Genomic DNA, 15870 nt, shown 5'->3' with positions numbered 1-15870 from the left:
GAAAGCAGTTTGTTACAGCAACTGCCGTTTACCTTAACCCAGCAGCTAATTTAGGCAGTAGACAGACAGCAGTCTCTGAAAAAGCTCTCGCATTAATCTTTCCAAGTATCTTGGTATGCAGGCATATTAGGAATTTTAAGTGAACGGGAAGAAATTATGGAAAATTTACTGTATAAAGTGGATAGTTTCAAAACCTTTGTATTGGGACACCAGGCACTAATTGCTAACATCAAGACATGCTTCATACAAGGTAGATTAATTCTCCATCCTGCAGAATATCTGTTCACACAGAAACAAAAAGCAGTGTATGGAAAGAGGAGTCTTACCTGGAATTATCAGAAAATTTCCCAATGTTCTGAACTAAGAAGAACATCAGTTCTTCTAGGAAAAAAAAAAAGTCTAAAACTTTCTCAAACTCCTAAAAGTTAGAAGGCGACTTCTACCAGTTTTCACAAAAAGCTAATCTTGCAGTGCACAAGCAAAACAACCTTATTCCCTTATTTCAGACAAAGCATACACCTTCAGAGGAAGAGCAATGATTACAGAAGCATTGACTAGTTTGATATTTGCTCTTCTGGAACAAAACAAGTATTTAAATCCCTGCTGAAAAGCTTTTCAGTAACTTCGTTCTTCAAATAAGATTCATCACCAAAATCTGCAAAAATCAGCAGCAGAGGTAATGGAAAGGGCCAAAAATTGACCTCTGAGTGACAATTAACAAGCAGGAACTAGGAACAGAAAACAACGTTAAAAAACACTGACTAGTGAAACGCTAGACAGTCTCTTACCTCATCATCATCTGCATCATACTGTGCATAATGCTGCTCCAGCAGCTCTCTCTGGCGGCGTTCTTGTTCTAGAGTTTGGCTAATCAGCTGCGCAACCTCACTCACTTGTCCCGGTTTTTCTCGTCCAATTACAAACCTATAGAAAATATTAGTGAAAAAACATTACTCCCACTGTTTTACCAACGTTCTTGATTTTTAGCTGCGTCTTGTACAGAGGGTAAACTTTTTCTCCAAAGATACACGGCTGTGATTGTTTTAAACATGTTCTGTGGATGACATTTGCCGGAAGGACACTGTGTGCAAGACCTGGAGCGATCAGACCATGGCAGTATTTACAGGAGGGTGGGAAAAAAGTAGCGACCACTAAAGCCTTCACTCCAAATTTCAGTAAAAATGATTCTCCAAGTTTGAACTTTATGGACACAAACCTAGACCAGGGAAATTTTAAAAAAATATATTGTCACTTCCATTCCCTTTAGAGCAATGTATTTCTCAGAAGCCTACAGAAGCCCAGATGCACAGTAACACCATAGACATACTTTTGGCAGCTCACAGTGAAAGGAACATGCACAAGAGTAACTTCTTTCTCCATCTTGACTTAGAGAATATTTCTGAGCCTTCCTCCTGTCTATAACAGAGAATCTATTTCTACATTTTTAAATCTGACAGACACTATTTCCCTAATTTTAAGCTGCATTTACGTCTTCCATTTATTTAATGAGCTCCTGTTGCTAAGGAGTGTTTTTCTCCACTGTTAGCTATTGCTGAATATTGGGAGCACATTTCTTTGGCTTAAAAAAAAAAGACATGGGAAGTGCCGCTTTCTTGGTTGAGACTTACAAGGCTGCTTCCCAATCTTGCTTTCAGCAGTTGAAATTCAGGATTGACTTGGATTGTAACACTTCTTTTCAGCACAGTGGCATAAACATAATTAGATATTTTGCTATCTATAGTATTAATGATAAAAACCCATTATACAGTACCAACACTGTAAACTACTGAACAAAAGCACAATTTAAAGATGTCAAGCTGAAGGAATATTTTCTTAGCAGGCTAGAGAGACAATTAGGTAATTACAGGTGAAAAAAGTATTATCCAAAGCTGAGAAGCACGATGAGGTGACAGTGAGATACTGCATACGGTAAATTATTTGCTTCCACAATATTTGGCTCAAATGATGAATATAACTTACTATTGGAATTAGGAGTAGAAATGTGCATTATAACCCATGTAAGAAAATGATTTTCATTAGTACTGCCTATCACTGTTGAAGTCAATTGGGATTTGGCACCCATGCGTAAGCCAACTTCCCGTGAGTGGCTGACCCTGAATCCATTTCCTATGCCAAACAATTTGTTGGACTCTGTGAAGCCAGGCACTATAGAAAGAAATACCATTTGGAGATTATTTCATCATCATCAAAAATACCCGAGTCAATAATTACTTCCAAAAGGATAAGAAAGGTGAGAATGAGTGACTTCATTTGAAATAATGACACAGGGCACTCTGAAACTAGTTGGCAAGGCAGTGTCTTAGTGTAAAAACATTAATAGAAAATACAGCAGACACTATAACAAAACCAAAGAAATAGCATCAGCATTTTAATCCCGATCAAAACAGATCACAGTCTGGCACTCATATCCTACGATTACGAAATGTGACATTGCTCTCAGTAATGATAAAGACCTTGGGCTGAACGAAAATGAATGTTTCTTCATGGCCTCTATACTTCATCTGTTCTGCATACTGACTCATAGTCAGATCCTGTTTCCTCTGAATTTTAATTTTACAGCCAAGTATTACAAAGACTAAACTAGCCATGTTTTCAGTCTCAGCTGGGAGGAAGAATGAAGTTTTGGTATTACTACATGAAGTAAAAAAAAAGATTCAACCCGTATTTGCTACGTATTTGTCCCCTCAATTTAAAAACAAATTAAAAGAGAATATGAAAAAAAACCCACAACCCACTTCTATTTTAAATAAACACCTTAAGCAACATTATGCACGGGTGTATTATTTATACAGAGTAGAGAGAGCATCACCCTTGAAACACATGTGGGAGATCACCAATGTGGTAAATTACTGAACCACACGAAGTGATGCAAACATCATATTCCCTCCTGCCCTCTGCCAGACAATTCATCTCCCTCAGAGAATATCATACTTGAAATACTTCACGCAGTCATTTTTGTACACTGAAAACCTAGAACATACAATGTATAATTCACCTGAAGTCTGAAAACTCCTGATTATTTAGGAGTGGTTTTGACACATTAGACTGTACTGCAATAATATTTTCATACAGACAAGCAAGTTTAGGTAGGAAGTAAAAATGTTAAAGCTTCTTAATTAAATTTTTCTTCTCATGCCAAAGTCCCTCACAGTTTATAGTGATGTGATTTTCAAGGCTTGAATCATATGTCAAAGTGAAGTTCCTCAGTGATACGTGAAGCTGTTAGATGATACATGAATAAAAGCCTCAAAGCAACGACAAAGTATAAAGCAAATGTTTTCCAAACTAGAAATACGCAAGGAATGTCTTATTTTCCCACAATTTACTGCTTTAAAGTGAGATGTTTCTAAAGTGTCTGAAAATAAATATTTAGAAGCATTCAACCTACGATTGATGTCAGTTCTGCATACAGAATTGTATACTTGTAAAATGGAATATTACATTGCCAACAATTACAGTTTCTAAAACCTGAACCAAACCTTTTGCCATGTTACATTCCATGACCTTAAGAATACAAACCTAAATACAATAATTATGCTTAACTTGCACCTAAAATAAACCACTAATTATAAATGTATAATTTAAAGAGAGATGAATAAATATTTCTCTCTTACAAAATTGTAAAGCAGAGATAGTTATTAAAATGTTAAGCACGAATTAGATCTTTAAATACAAATGGCTTTAAATACAAGAACTATCATAATCTGAAGTGTTTAAATACGAAAAAGAGACATAAGGTTGTGATTCACTGACCAGAAAATTAGTCACTGAACCATAATATGCACACTTCAACAAAGTGGCTAATTATGTATTTCGCATCAATCTGGCTCACCAAAATTAAGCACATGCATTTCAGACTTGATTAATTAGTCTCAAGGGCCAAAAGTATTATAACAAAGAACTATAAATTCTATCAGCGATAACATATTTAAGAAGCTGGTTATGTTTCTGGATATGAGACAAATGAGGGTTTTAAAGCCTTTAAACCTCATTAGAATAATACATTGTTAAAGCCAGCAACTGCAAAATAAAACCCAGTGAATCTGTAAAGCTGTACTACAGGCCATCGCCGTACTAAATCTCAGGCCATTACTGATTATTTCTGATGTCCACAAAGAAGAAAGAGTGAGGTGGAAACATCACAGAGCAGCAGGGCATGAACTGACCTTGACATTCACGGTTTCACACAATCTAGCTGAATTACCAGCTGTGAAATATTCGCTTTGGTTGTGGTTAAAATAAACAGGGACAGAGCTAGGAATATAATTAATATTTGACTCTAGCTTGGATTTAAGAAGATCTAAAAGAATACAATGTCTGAAAGCTAAACTAGATAATGCCGACTAGGAAAAGCATTCTACTGACATTGGCAGCAACACCTACATCTCCTGCAATCCAGTCATGATTTAATGATTTTAAAGTACACCTGGTATATGGCTTTCTGCATATTTCCAGCTTGTGTTAAATGAGGATCTGCAGAACTGCTCTTCTTGAAAGAACAAAAAATAATTTATTGATTTTTTTACCAACCAGGGGAAACAGAAACATTATTATAAGAATTAATTTAATCAAGAAGCATTTCCATTTTGAAAACAGCTTTAGTACTAGAAAAATGTGTGGAGGCACCAACTCTGTGACACAAAATTGAAGTTCCACAACATGGATTTTAGTGATTTATTCTCAGTGAATGATTTATCCTAAAAATACTTTAAGCATTAAATCCTCAGTTAAAAGTAATTTAGTATGGATTCCTTAAATTCAACAAAAATCAAGTAAGAATACAGCAGACTCCTTCTAAGAAATAAAGAATGGGTTTTTCTGCTGCAACAGGATTCACATTTTTTTTTCTCCTAACCTTTCCTAAAATATAGTTTGGTCAATAAAAAATGTACAATAAAGTTCATTGTATTTGGGGGAGTTTTACAGATGGTTTTTAAAAATGGTCTTCCTCTGAGCTTTAAAGCATAAGGCTGCTTCTGCTACCATTTATCTAATTTATTTCAAGATGTCTTCAATTACCTACTCTGGCTGCTTCCATTAGGATAATGTCCATATAATTAATCCAAAGTGCTAAAAGTGGTGTGAACCCTCTAAGAAGGCAGTTTTAGTTGTTTACAACAGTGCAAGCTGAAACTTGTCAGGTGTTCACGAACAAGACCAAGCTGTCTTAAAAGACGGCAGCCTCAAACGCAGAGGTCACTGACTAGACATAAGGAATTCACAAGCTACAAGGTTCCACTACATTTCTTCAGATAAAATGATCCGAAATATAGGGGTCATAAAGACTCTTTAAACGACCGAATAATTTAGTTTGGAAGGGAGTTCTGGTCCGCCCTAACCCCCCCCAAGTTCAAAGCATGGCCAACTTTGTCTTGGCCTTCATCAGTTTTGAACCTCTCAAACGATGGGATGTAACCTGTTCGAATTTTTGAGAAACCTCATAGTCTGGTTTTTTTTTTTTTTTCTGGTGAATATGTATAGTCAGAATTTCCCTCGCTGCAACTGCTGTTCATTGCCTGTTACCTTGTCACTGTACAGAGAGTACAAAATGTGTGTTCAGCCTTTCTACCTCCTGGAAGGTGGCTGAGACAGCAGTAAGATATCTGCCATCCCATTCTTCTTTGGACTGAAGATGTTCTTTCCACCTTGTCCCAGGGTGTTTCCTGCACAGCTGCCCTCTAGCTCACAGTGTCACAGAGGGCTACGCTGCTGCTCCAGATGCAGGACTTGCATTTGCCCTTGCTTCAGGAGGTTTCTGCCAGCTCATTTCTCCAGCCTGTTGAGGTTCCTCTGAATAGCAGCCCTGCCTGTTGGCCTATCAAACCTTACCTGCAAACGTGCTAACAGTGCCTTCTGTCTTGTCTGTAAATCCACCCAGCCCTCCCTTGCACCAGAGACAAGCATGTGAACGGTAATCTTTAACACTATTAGCTGTAACCAAGAGAAACTGAGGGTGATTGGTAGTAGGACATAAACCACGATCAGTAGATGACAGGGACAATGACTGAATGAAGTTATCTAAGGTCATGTAAGAAACATCTGACAGGGCAACCCATGTAATGTCTAGTGCAGGATGCTGGCTATGTAAAGCCAGCACAGAAAAGCAAACTTTGGGGAAGAGCCTCCAAAAACCCTGGAGACAAAGCTGCCAGTAAGCTGAACTGTTGTGCAGTTGTTCTTCTGTAGCCTCCATCCTTGTCCTGCGACCCAGGATGAAGTAAGCTATGTGCTGTACCCTGAATTTGACCATAGACAGCAGGACTCCAACTTATCAGTGATTTGAGACAACACGGGTGTCCTTCTGCCCAGTCAGCAGTCAGGACAGGTTCATGGGAACACGACTTCCTTGGTGTGGCCGTGGCATGAGCTGTAGATAACACGTTAACAGTAATGAGCCAAGAATGAGATGTGTGCATAGCGTCTACTGTGTGACTTGTTTTCATTGTTGTTGAAGTAGTGGTTTGGTCTCTCCATTTCTTAAACTTCACCATTTCATGGTTAATGCTTCTAAAGCTGCGATCAGCCTTCACTGAAGAACTGACCAGTTCCAAACTGGTAACAAACCTGTTTGTGAATAACAGATTTAGCAGACTGCCTCCCTTAGTTGGCTCATTGAACACTCGTGTCAAGAAGTTATTTTTGACACATTCCAAAAATCTCCTGGCTTACACCAAACCATGTTACCCTTTCAGCAGATGTTGGAGCAGTTTAAGTCCTCTGTAAGTCCCTAACCATAACCTCTGAACTCGCTTGTCAATTGTTCCAAAGCAAGGACCGGGTAACCCTCTGTCCCAACTAGATTATAGGACCTGTTGGCACACGTCTTGCCCCACTTTATCAAGTGGATCCCACTGCTCCCCAGCATTTTTCGTTCCTCCAGAAGGTCCATAAAAGCCAATGCCTCCCCTGCAACATCAGCTGCACAACCAAGGGCTGTCCTGCATCCAATCCTACCTGACTGACATGATCGAGAAGAATACCTCTTATGCCCTTCCACCCTCATCCCCAGAGCCCTGTGACATACTAAAGGTCTCCCTCGGCAGTATCAATGGCGCTGGTGGACGAGCAGCAAAGTAATAGCTTAAGGGCTAGAAGAGCCTCAGCTGTCTCTCCACAGCATCTTGGATACAAGCCCCTGATAAGCTATGCTGCTATCAACACTAAATGGATACTGAATCAGACTATTAGGAAGTCATGTAAAAAACCCACACACCAATATTAATGCACTTAGATTAATTATTCCCACAAAAATCAATTCTAGTCTAGGGCCTCACTGACACATTAGCTTTATTCAAGACTACTTCAAAATTAGCTACGGGATTCAATGTTTTGGCATCTCTCCTGCTTCTGGTCCTTACATTGCTCTGCTCTTCTGAGAGCACAGGTAGAGAATCTCTTCCAGAGAGCTTGACAGTATCTCAACACAATGCTTCCATAAAAGGTTTCCTTGAATACATGATGATCATTTAATCAGCATTCTCTACAGCACCACCCAATTCTTATGGGAATGGCCAGCTCAAATAAACACATCTGTAAATCTATGCTTTAACATACTTGAATGCAAGTGAAGCACATACATCAGCTCTGTTCAAAAGATACACATGCTACCTGGGAATGTTTCTAAAACCTGACTGCACTTTGAAGTGAGATCTGCCTTCCCTCACCCTCACGCTTGCTGGCATCCATGGGACAGAAACGCAGGAAGGAAATACAGATGGGTCACAAGATGCTGAGTTCAGACCACGTTCTTAATCTGGATGACCAGGTGATCCAGGTTCTAGGCAAGCCGGACCATCCTCATAGCACAGCCACGGGTAGCTAAATGCTCCTACAGCACCATCCCCATGGCCTGGTGAGTTATCTTGCAAGGATGAAAGCTGGGTGCCCAGCTGTCACAATCTTCTGTCGCAATAATCAAGGTGCACCAAAACTGAGTGGGAGCATCCACCACATAGTATCTTGGACTTTGAAAGAGTAAACCACTTAGCTAAATAAACATTTATGATGATATTTTAGTTGCAGGGGTAGGAGTTTATGTTTAGATCCTACCAATTTGAGGGTGAAGTGATTAAAAACCTGTCATCACGTTCCTGTTTCCAGGAAACGAAAAGAAAAGCCACTCCTAATGAAATCCAGCCTTGCTGAATCTTATTAATTCGTGTTACACTTAATTTTAAAAATAATGCCCTAGATATCTAGCAAAATGGTTTATAATTCAGCCAAAAGCTTTTAAATGAAGATTTCTTTATGTATTTCACACTCAAACATGTAATTTCCTGTTCAAATGTGCAAATATTTCAAGAAATAACTTGCCATAAAATTCAAATTAGCAAGATATCAGGACACAGGGGTTATGTTTATTCCAGTAAATTAAACAGTACCAGGGAATGCTCCCAAGCACATCTACACTATTAAATCACTGAAACTGTTGCTGGAATGGTTTAGCCCAAGTTAACTAATATTCTACCAAATAATACTCAGACATAGTCCAGGAAGCAGCAAAGGCTAAGCGTTAGCGTTAGCTTGGATGTTTCCAACGGACAATTTGGATACGGCCACCCTGCTCTGAAGGGTAAGAAAGTTTAACGGAATGAGCGCTGACCACTCTGGTGCCAGCTGGCATCGGCGCCGATGAACACTCCGAGGCACAGTTCATCTACTACAACAGGCGCAGCCATGGAATATAAACCAGCAAAGCACTGATGAACTCCGCCTTATCCCACCGGTGCTAAGGGGTCACAGTGCTCACAGTAATTTTTCACATTAAGCTCAGCACGCTACTCCTGGTAGTCTTATAGAACGACTCTCGGCGTTTGTAGGAGTTCTTTGCAGAGACCAGAAAGAAGAAAACAGTTCATACTACATAAACTTTAGTATAACCATAATGGAATGAACAGGAGAAATTCACACTATTTTGGTACGAGGCACCACAAATTTAGTTTCTGCCGGGCCCATGATTCAGGTTTGTCAAAGAAGCAGAATGTGCACCAAGCACACATGGCTTCTCAAGCAGCCCTTCATAAAGTCCCAGCTTGGTAATCAGCACCGCAGAGCAAAGAGCAGGCTTTTCTTTCCTCTTCTTTTTCTCTCCTTGGCTCCAGCACTTGGATTCAAGGAATAAGAAACAGACAAGGAATGGAAGAACAAAACCATCACCCCCAGCCAGAAAAAAAGACAATACAATCCAGCTCTCTGAATCAGACACGGAAGGTGCTACATCTTGTTTTTGGCTCCTGTCTCATTACTCAGGACTGGGAAGAAGTAGAAATCTCTCCTGCCTGTGTCACAACGTGGATCTGCAGGATGGAGAAAGCCTGCAAATGTTCAAAGGCACAGTTGTTTCATAGGGCAAAAGCACAGGTAGAGAGAAAAGAAAGAGCAGGAGAAAATCTGCACAGGCATGCACACTTGAAGAAGAGAAGATTATTATCTAGGGGAAGGAGTCACAAAAATAAAGCGATGCTGTTCACTGTTACTGTGAGCAAGCAGCATTCCCACTGGGGTATACTGCTGCTGGCTAGATCCTGCGGTTGACTTCATCTGTCCTCTATACTGTCTTAGTGCTTGCATAGACACGACTGGATAAATTACCTTTCCAGATGTTGTGATGTTAAACAAAACTAACATCAGGCATGCAAATGCTGTTTTCTGAGACAGTATATTTTCCAGAAAAAAATCAACTCAAGATGGGGTGAGGAATTAGCTGAAGAAGGAATAAATTACATACCAAGTTGGTGTTAATTTTAATTAAGAAGTGAATATTTTCACTTCTTGCCTTTTAACTGCTCCTTGTATAGAGCTATCTAAAAAAAAAAAAAGTACAAGATTCATTTTTGTCTGAACAACCGCATCTGACGTACAGTAAGAGAGAAAGAAATTAGGTTGTGAACTGGGAGTGGGAGTTGAGACAAAACCCTCCTTTGAATTAAAACCATCCAGATAAGAAAAAACACAAAATGGTAATTCTTTATTAGAATGGAGTATAGTTAATAGTGAAAAGCCCCAGGGTTTGACAGTTACGCTGCTATTGTTAGAACCTACTCTTCAATGATCTCGAAGATTAATTAAACATGGCAAAATTTGCTAACTAATTATTTAGATTCTTTATTAAGATGTGAAGATTTTGAGGCATTTCAGCAGAAACAAAAATCAGTAAACTCACTGGTAGGTTAGCACAAATACAATTACTTTAAAGGTGATGCAAATCATGAGAAATCAAACAGGTTTTGCACAGGTTCTGTGTGGTTCCCTGAAACCTCAAGAACTGACTCAGAAAACACCATGAGAGCATCCGCTCAGTGCCTAGCAACAGTTTGGAAAGCTGAGAAAATGCTTAGTCACATTCATACGACAGGATACGGAAGGAAGACACAGAATTTAAAATTCGCCTCTCCGGTAGAACACTGAATTTGGTTAACTTCCTTAAAAGAAACCTTTCAGAGGAAAGCACTGATGATAAAAGCATACAAGCAGCAATTGAAGGACTGGGATTTTCCGATGCTCCCTCTCATGCAAGACCCCTTCTACGCATCAATGCAGTAAGTCTTCCTCCTTTCCTGGGACCTTGCACTACCCAGAGCTGTGTGGGCACAAATCTTTGTATCCAGTGAGGCAGAGAAGTGCAGTCCCCCCACTGAAATCTCCCATATTTGTCCTAGGATGGAGAGAGGCTAGGTGAGTACAGTAAAAGGGTAGTTTTGTCTGTAAAAGAAAAAAAAATATATATTGGAGGTATACAACTCTCCAAGTGAGCTTTCTCTGGTGAAAACATTGTGGTCCCCTAGCACCCTTTCATTATGATGAAGAACAGGGGAAAGAGTGGGGTCACACACGCCTTCAACATCATCCAAGCAACTTCAAAGAACTTCAGGTCTGCTACTCAGCACCACACTCTATGAGACCGCAAGCTATGAGGCAGAATAACCTAGGAGACGCTCCATGACAGGATAGGATTCCCACTGTCAAGCTGCCCCCTTATCCTATGTTTTATGATTGTAGGCACCGCTTGCAAAGCTCAAGTTGATGGATTACATCCTAAATGCAGTCAGAAGAAGCACAGAACAATTAGTGATATTAGTCTGGCGCTGCCCTCTGACTGATCTATTAATCTTAGAGCAGGGGCAACACTCAACAAAATTAAAAAACACCACACATTTCAATGGAAAATCCCTCGTATATAATCAAATTCTGAAATCCACTAATATGAGCTATTAGTAAACTAAATAGTTAAGCAAAATTGTAAAGAAGACTTGATATTTACATGAATTGAAATAGCATTCATAGTTGTATTTGCCAGATTAGAGTCACGAGGATGCTAATTCTCATCCCTAAAAACAGAAGCTGATTGCCAGTTGGGATTATGAAAGAATTCCCTCTTCTTCCTTTGACTCGTAGGCTACCAGAATACATCTGGTGGGTTCCGATTATCTTCATATAAAACATTATAAGAAAGAATAATTGAATTTATTATCATTTTATTATCAAATCTTCCATTATGGTATGACAAGTCTGATGAAAAGTCCAATACTTCAAACAATGGATAAAATAATCGTAGATGCTTATATTTACTTGTCTTTCCCCCTGTCTCACCTTCACCTAGAACAGTTCAAAAGGTAAAAGCCATCTCTTTTTTTTCCCAGATTCCTTACTGTGTCAGCAACAGACAGTCTGGATACATTTTTCTGGCAGAAACATTGCAAAAATCTATTCTAGGTCAATGATTTCCACTGTCAGGATCATATAAAGTGTTCAGAAGGCTCAAAGGAGAAAAATAAATCACTAAGTACCGGTATTATGCAAGCTCCCTGAAGAGGTGCTGACTGCATTTATTGCAAAGAATTAAGAAGTAGCTTTAACGTCATTCTGTTCATGAACGTCTTTCTTTGCAACTGATCTCACATAATAAACCCTGCGACAAAAACTAGCACGCACTTTGACTAGATTAAGGACAAAATGACCGTGTATATGTGATGCTGCGGGTTATAAACATGAAATAATGCCAGTGAAACGCACACAAATCTCTGCGTGTACAGGACACCAGGCAGAAGAAAGGTACATACGGTTTATGTTATGATCACAAAGATAACTATGCTTATTAAAGCAATTCTATAAAACCCATTGAACTGACACTGTTAAATAGCTCACATGCAAGTAAGTATGTACGTGATTTCTCCTGTGAAAGGATTCACAAAGTTGCCTTGCCTCAAATTAGGCGGGATGTGCGATTGTACATTGCCTACACACTTGTAGTTCAGCAGGGACACCCACTGCAGGAACATCAGAAGGTATTTATATAGCAGCAACCTTTTCCTGTGCTCCTGCCTCCCACAGTGACATGGATCATTAACGGCAGGTGTCACGGGAACGGTGCACTCAAAGGTCAGTAGCATCGCTCCCTCCATTGCTGCCACCAGGCAGGAGCTGATGGCTGGAGGCAAGAGAGGGATTTTGCCACAGAAGATCCTCTTATGTTGTCCCTAAGGTTCTGGAGCAGTTCAGGTGCAGAGGTGAGCACTGTCTGCCAAACAGGGACAGGGGATTTCTCAATCCCAGCTCCAACACAGGTGTAAGTGGGAAAGAGGATCTGTCAGAACACAATTCTTCTCTCCACAGAAGCAGCAGCAGGCAGGGCGCTTGTGTCATATACAAAAGGAAAAACAGTCAGCAAGATTAAAATATGTCATTTTCTTTCATATCTAAATTCATCAATATTAGCTCTCGCTTACTTTTCAAGAAGATGTTTAAAACTACAGTAAAGCCAAAACATCAAGCATCCTGAAATCTCCACCTCCAAAAAAGCCCCCCAACTTTCTGGAACCATTTCTGATTTTGAGTAGCTAAAACCAATACAGTCCATCAGTTCCAGCACAGCATCGGTCAGCTCAACGGTCCAGGACCTGACCACAAGCCAGGCAGGAACCCGTGCCACACAATGCTTCGCCAGCTCATCAACACTCGCTCCCAGCTTACCACAAACCAGAAAAAAAAAAAAACCATGCATTTCTCAGCTGCCCTGTGTAAAGCAGACCAGTAGCCTTTCTGATCTTTTTTCCCCATGAAGCTTTAAATGAAGCAAAAATAGGAGTTGCACCAAAGTCTACCCATTCCTTTCTTCTAATTGGAGATATACATTAGTAAGAGACTGCTAACCACACGGTATGGCAGTGTGCAAATAGATAATTATACGTCTGTTTTATTTAATAATATTATTGTATGTTATAATTCATATTATAATGTATGCTTCATTTTATTTTTAATTTAATGTTTTTATGAGTTTTTAATCTAGTTGTGACACTATTGCACTGGGCCGTTTTTCTTGTGAAAGCTCAATATCTTAAGCTTACTTACAAGGGAAAATGTAGAAGCTCACACATCTCTCCTTGATAAATGAGACCTGTCAGAAGCCAATGATCCCTGTGCACAGGATACATAGTACACTTGACAATGTGAGCTCAACAACAATGAAGAAATACTTTTTACAGTCCACTATTTTATGACAAAAGGGTCTAGATTGCAACCAGTCTGACTGTAATTTACTTCCCGAGAGAAGATTGTGGGAGCATTCTGCGTGAAAATCTATGTTTCTTCCTTCCTCTAAACCCATTATTTCTCCATGGAAGAAAGTACTCTATTCTGTAACTTATCCCATATTATTTACATGAATGAAACCAATTATGAATGTATATAATACATATGTTTTATGTGAGTGCTTTCTTTTTTTTTTTTTTTTTTTTTAACTAAAACATGAAACACAAATATACCTAGCATTTGCTTTGTGTACTGAAACACAGGAAGACATTATTCTCTGTCTTAAGGATTTTATGTTCGAAGGTCTCAACTCTGCAGAAAACCTAATAAAGTATATACTTATTTTTATAGTCAACTCAGTAGGAACACTCACAGCATGTGTGAGTCTTTGCAGATATAAGACTGATGTAGCTAAAACTGTAAATGTTAAACGAAAATATATTCACCTATAATTACACTGCAATTTCTAATAGTTTTTGCCCTAAATAACCTCTTTCAAATAAAACCTTGATCAACCACCCCCAGGATTCTCTGCATAATCCACATCCCAAAATTATTCCTTAATGTTGTGAGGTAACAGCTATGGAATTACTGTGGAAATGTGCACACCAGCATAAAACACTACTGTCTGAGGGGGACTGCATATATTATCACCAGTAGTTTAGTCACAGTTCAAAGGAAGTCAGTCCCAAACTCATTAATTAAGGAATTCAGCTGTACTCACTAGAGAGGATTTTGAGAGAGAACTAAAAGGTGACTACAGAATGGCCATTGCTTTGCAATATGCCAAAGATATTTTTGGATTTATGCTGTAGACTTAAATCTTTGCTGACTTTAACAAGCTACTAAACAGAAAAGCCAGGTGACTGCACAGGTTTTTAAATGGCAAAAGAGCTCATTTCTGGGGAAATGCTGTTCTTATTAATTTACAAACATTTTACAGCCTTGTATCTACATTAGTTTTGAATTTACTTGCAGTATACATCACGTTTTCTATCTTACTAGTATTTCATTACTTTATGGATTTTTACAGGGATGCCTTTCAATGAACCACAGCGTAGGAGCAGACAGAAACCCAGAGATGGTGTCGGGACTCAGGTAGCTCAATGAATTAATACTGGGATGTTACTCTCCTCAATTCGGCAGCTGTTAACACTACTGCATCCAGTACTTTCTTCTCCTCTGTGCTGAGGTGCACCTTGCGAGCACCAGAGTGCTCACTACCTTACTCCTCCAACCCTGGGGCAGTAACGTGGCCAGTCGCACCAGTGGAAGAGCAGGAAGGCAATCAGTGGCAGCACAGTTTCCATCTGACCAACACCCATGACCTTTGTCATTCCAGCTAAGAGAAACAAAAGTTTGAGGTCCATGGAGGTCTAGGCCAATGAAGAGTCCTCTTCTATGTGCAATTTCAGCTTGTTTCAGGGGTGATATTTTAAAAATTTAAGCCAAAACAGCAATCTAATACCATAACTCATCCCTGCCTTGGGATAAAAGCAGAGAAGACACAAAGAGGCCAAATAACTCCGATTCCACCTGGGCATAGTGACACTCCTGTGGAATAAGCCAGGTAATCTTAAGTATTCAATCACAATTTTTTTCCTTCTAAAATACTCACCTGACTTTCCCTTTGGTGTTTCTAAGAACAGTTGCAGCAAAATTTTGTGTAACACCCACCAGACTGATGCCATCAACTTCCACAATTTGGTCATTCACTTGGATCCTTTCAGGGGAAAACCAAAAATACATAAATAATTGTGTGAATTCTTGGTGAATTTTCAGCAAAACGTAGCACACAGAGAACTTTTTAGTTTGATACTAGACAAAGACTTTAAACAAAAACTCAGTCATAGAATGATTGAGGTAAATATGAAAAATGCATTGTTCCTTGCATGCAGACATCTCATAAATCCAGCTTCAAAGTCACCATTACAATTAACAGCATCAATCATCCAGTCACTTTCCCTGCATATAAATACAGCAACACAAACTCTTGAATTTGTCATATGAGTTAAATTAAACAAGATACTTGAACAGTTCTTATATCATTCTTTCCTAAGCCAATCTTGAAAAACAGCATAAGACATAGCTCTGGTATTTCAGACTAATGGGAAAAAAATGTGATATTTAACTAAAACAACCTGCTCATCTGTGGAGAAAAGAGCTTGTGCACCACTCTTAATTGTGACCTACTCTCTTAAAATATTTCATCTAATTTGTTCCAAAAAGATGAATTCCCAGTGTAAGTGTGATCTTGCTGCACACAATAATAAGACCTTGGACTGTTTTAATGAGGACTCCCTCTTTGAAACCAAACACCTA

The 15870-nt window shown here is 39.2% G+C and overlaps 1 protein-coding gene across 3 annotated transcripts in view; it reads right to left on the bottom strand.

Annotated features, from left to right (window-relative positions):
* The window catches only part of PPP1R9A (protein phosphatase 1 regulatory subunit 9A), a gene marked incomplete at its 5' end in the record, with an annotated part of 141115 nt that overhangs the window by 40397 nt on the left and 84848 nt on the right, over nucleotides 1-15870 (bottom strand). For all 3 annotated transcript variants that reach the window (XM_082480012.1, XM_082480014.1, XM_082480013.1), the window contains 2 exons: nucleotides 789-924; nucleotides 15167-15271. In XM_082480012.1, coding sequence (XP_082336138.1) covers nucleotides 789-924; nucleotides 15167-15271 — 241 coding nt within the window. The remainder of the gene's footprint in view (nucleotides 1-788; nucleotides 925-15166; nucleotides 15272-15870) is intronic.

The sequence above is a fragment of the Vanellus vanellus genome (assembly GCF_965231255.1).
Source record: "Vanellus vanellus genome assembly, chromosome: 2".
NCBI lineage: Eukaryota > Metazoa > Chordata > Aves > Charadriiformes > Charadriidae > Vanellus > Vanellus vanellus.
This window is presented reverse-complemented; position numbering and strand designations above follow the sequence as displayed.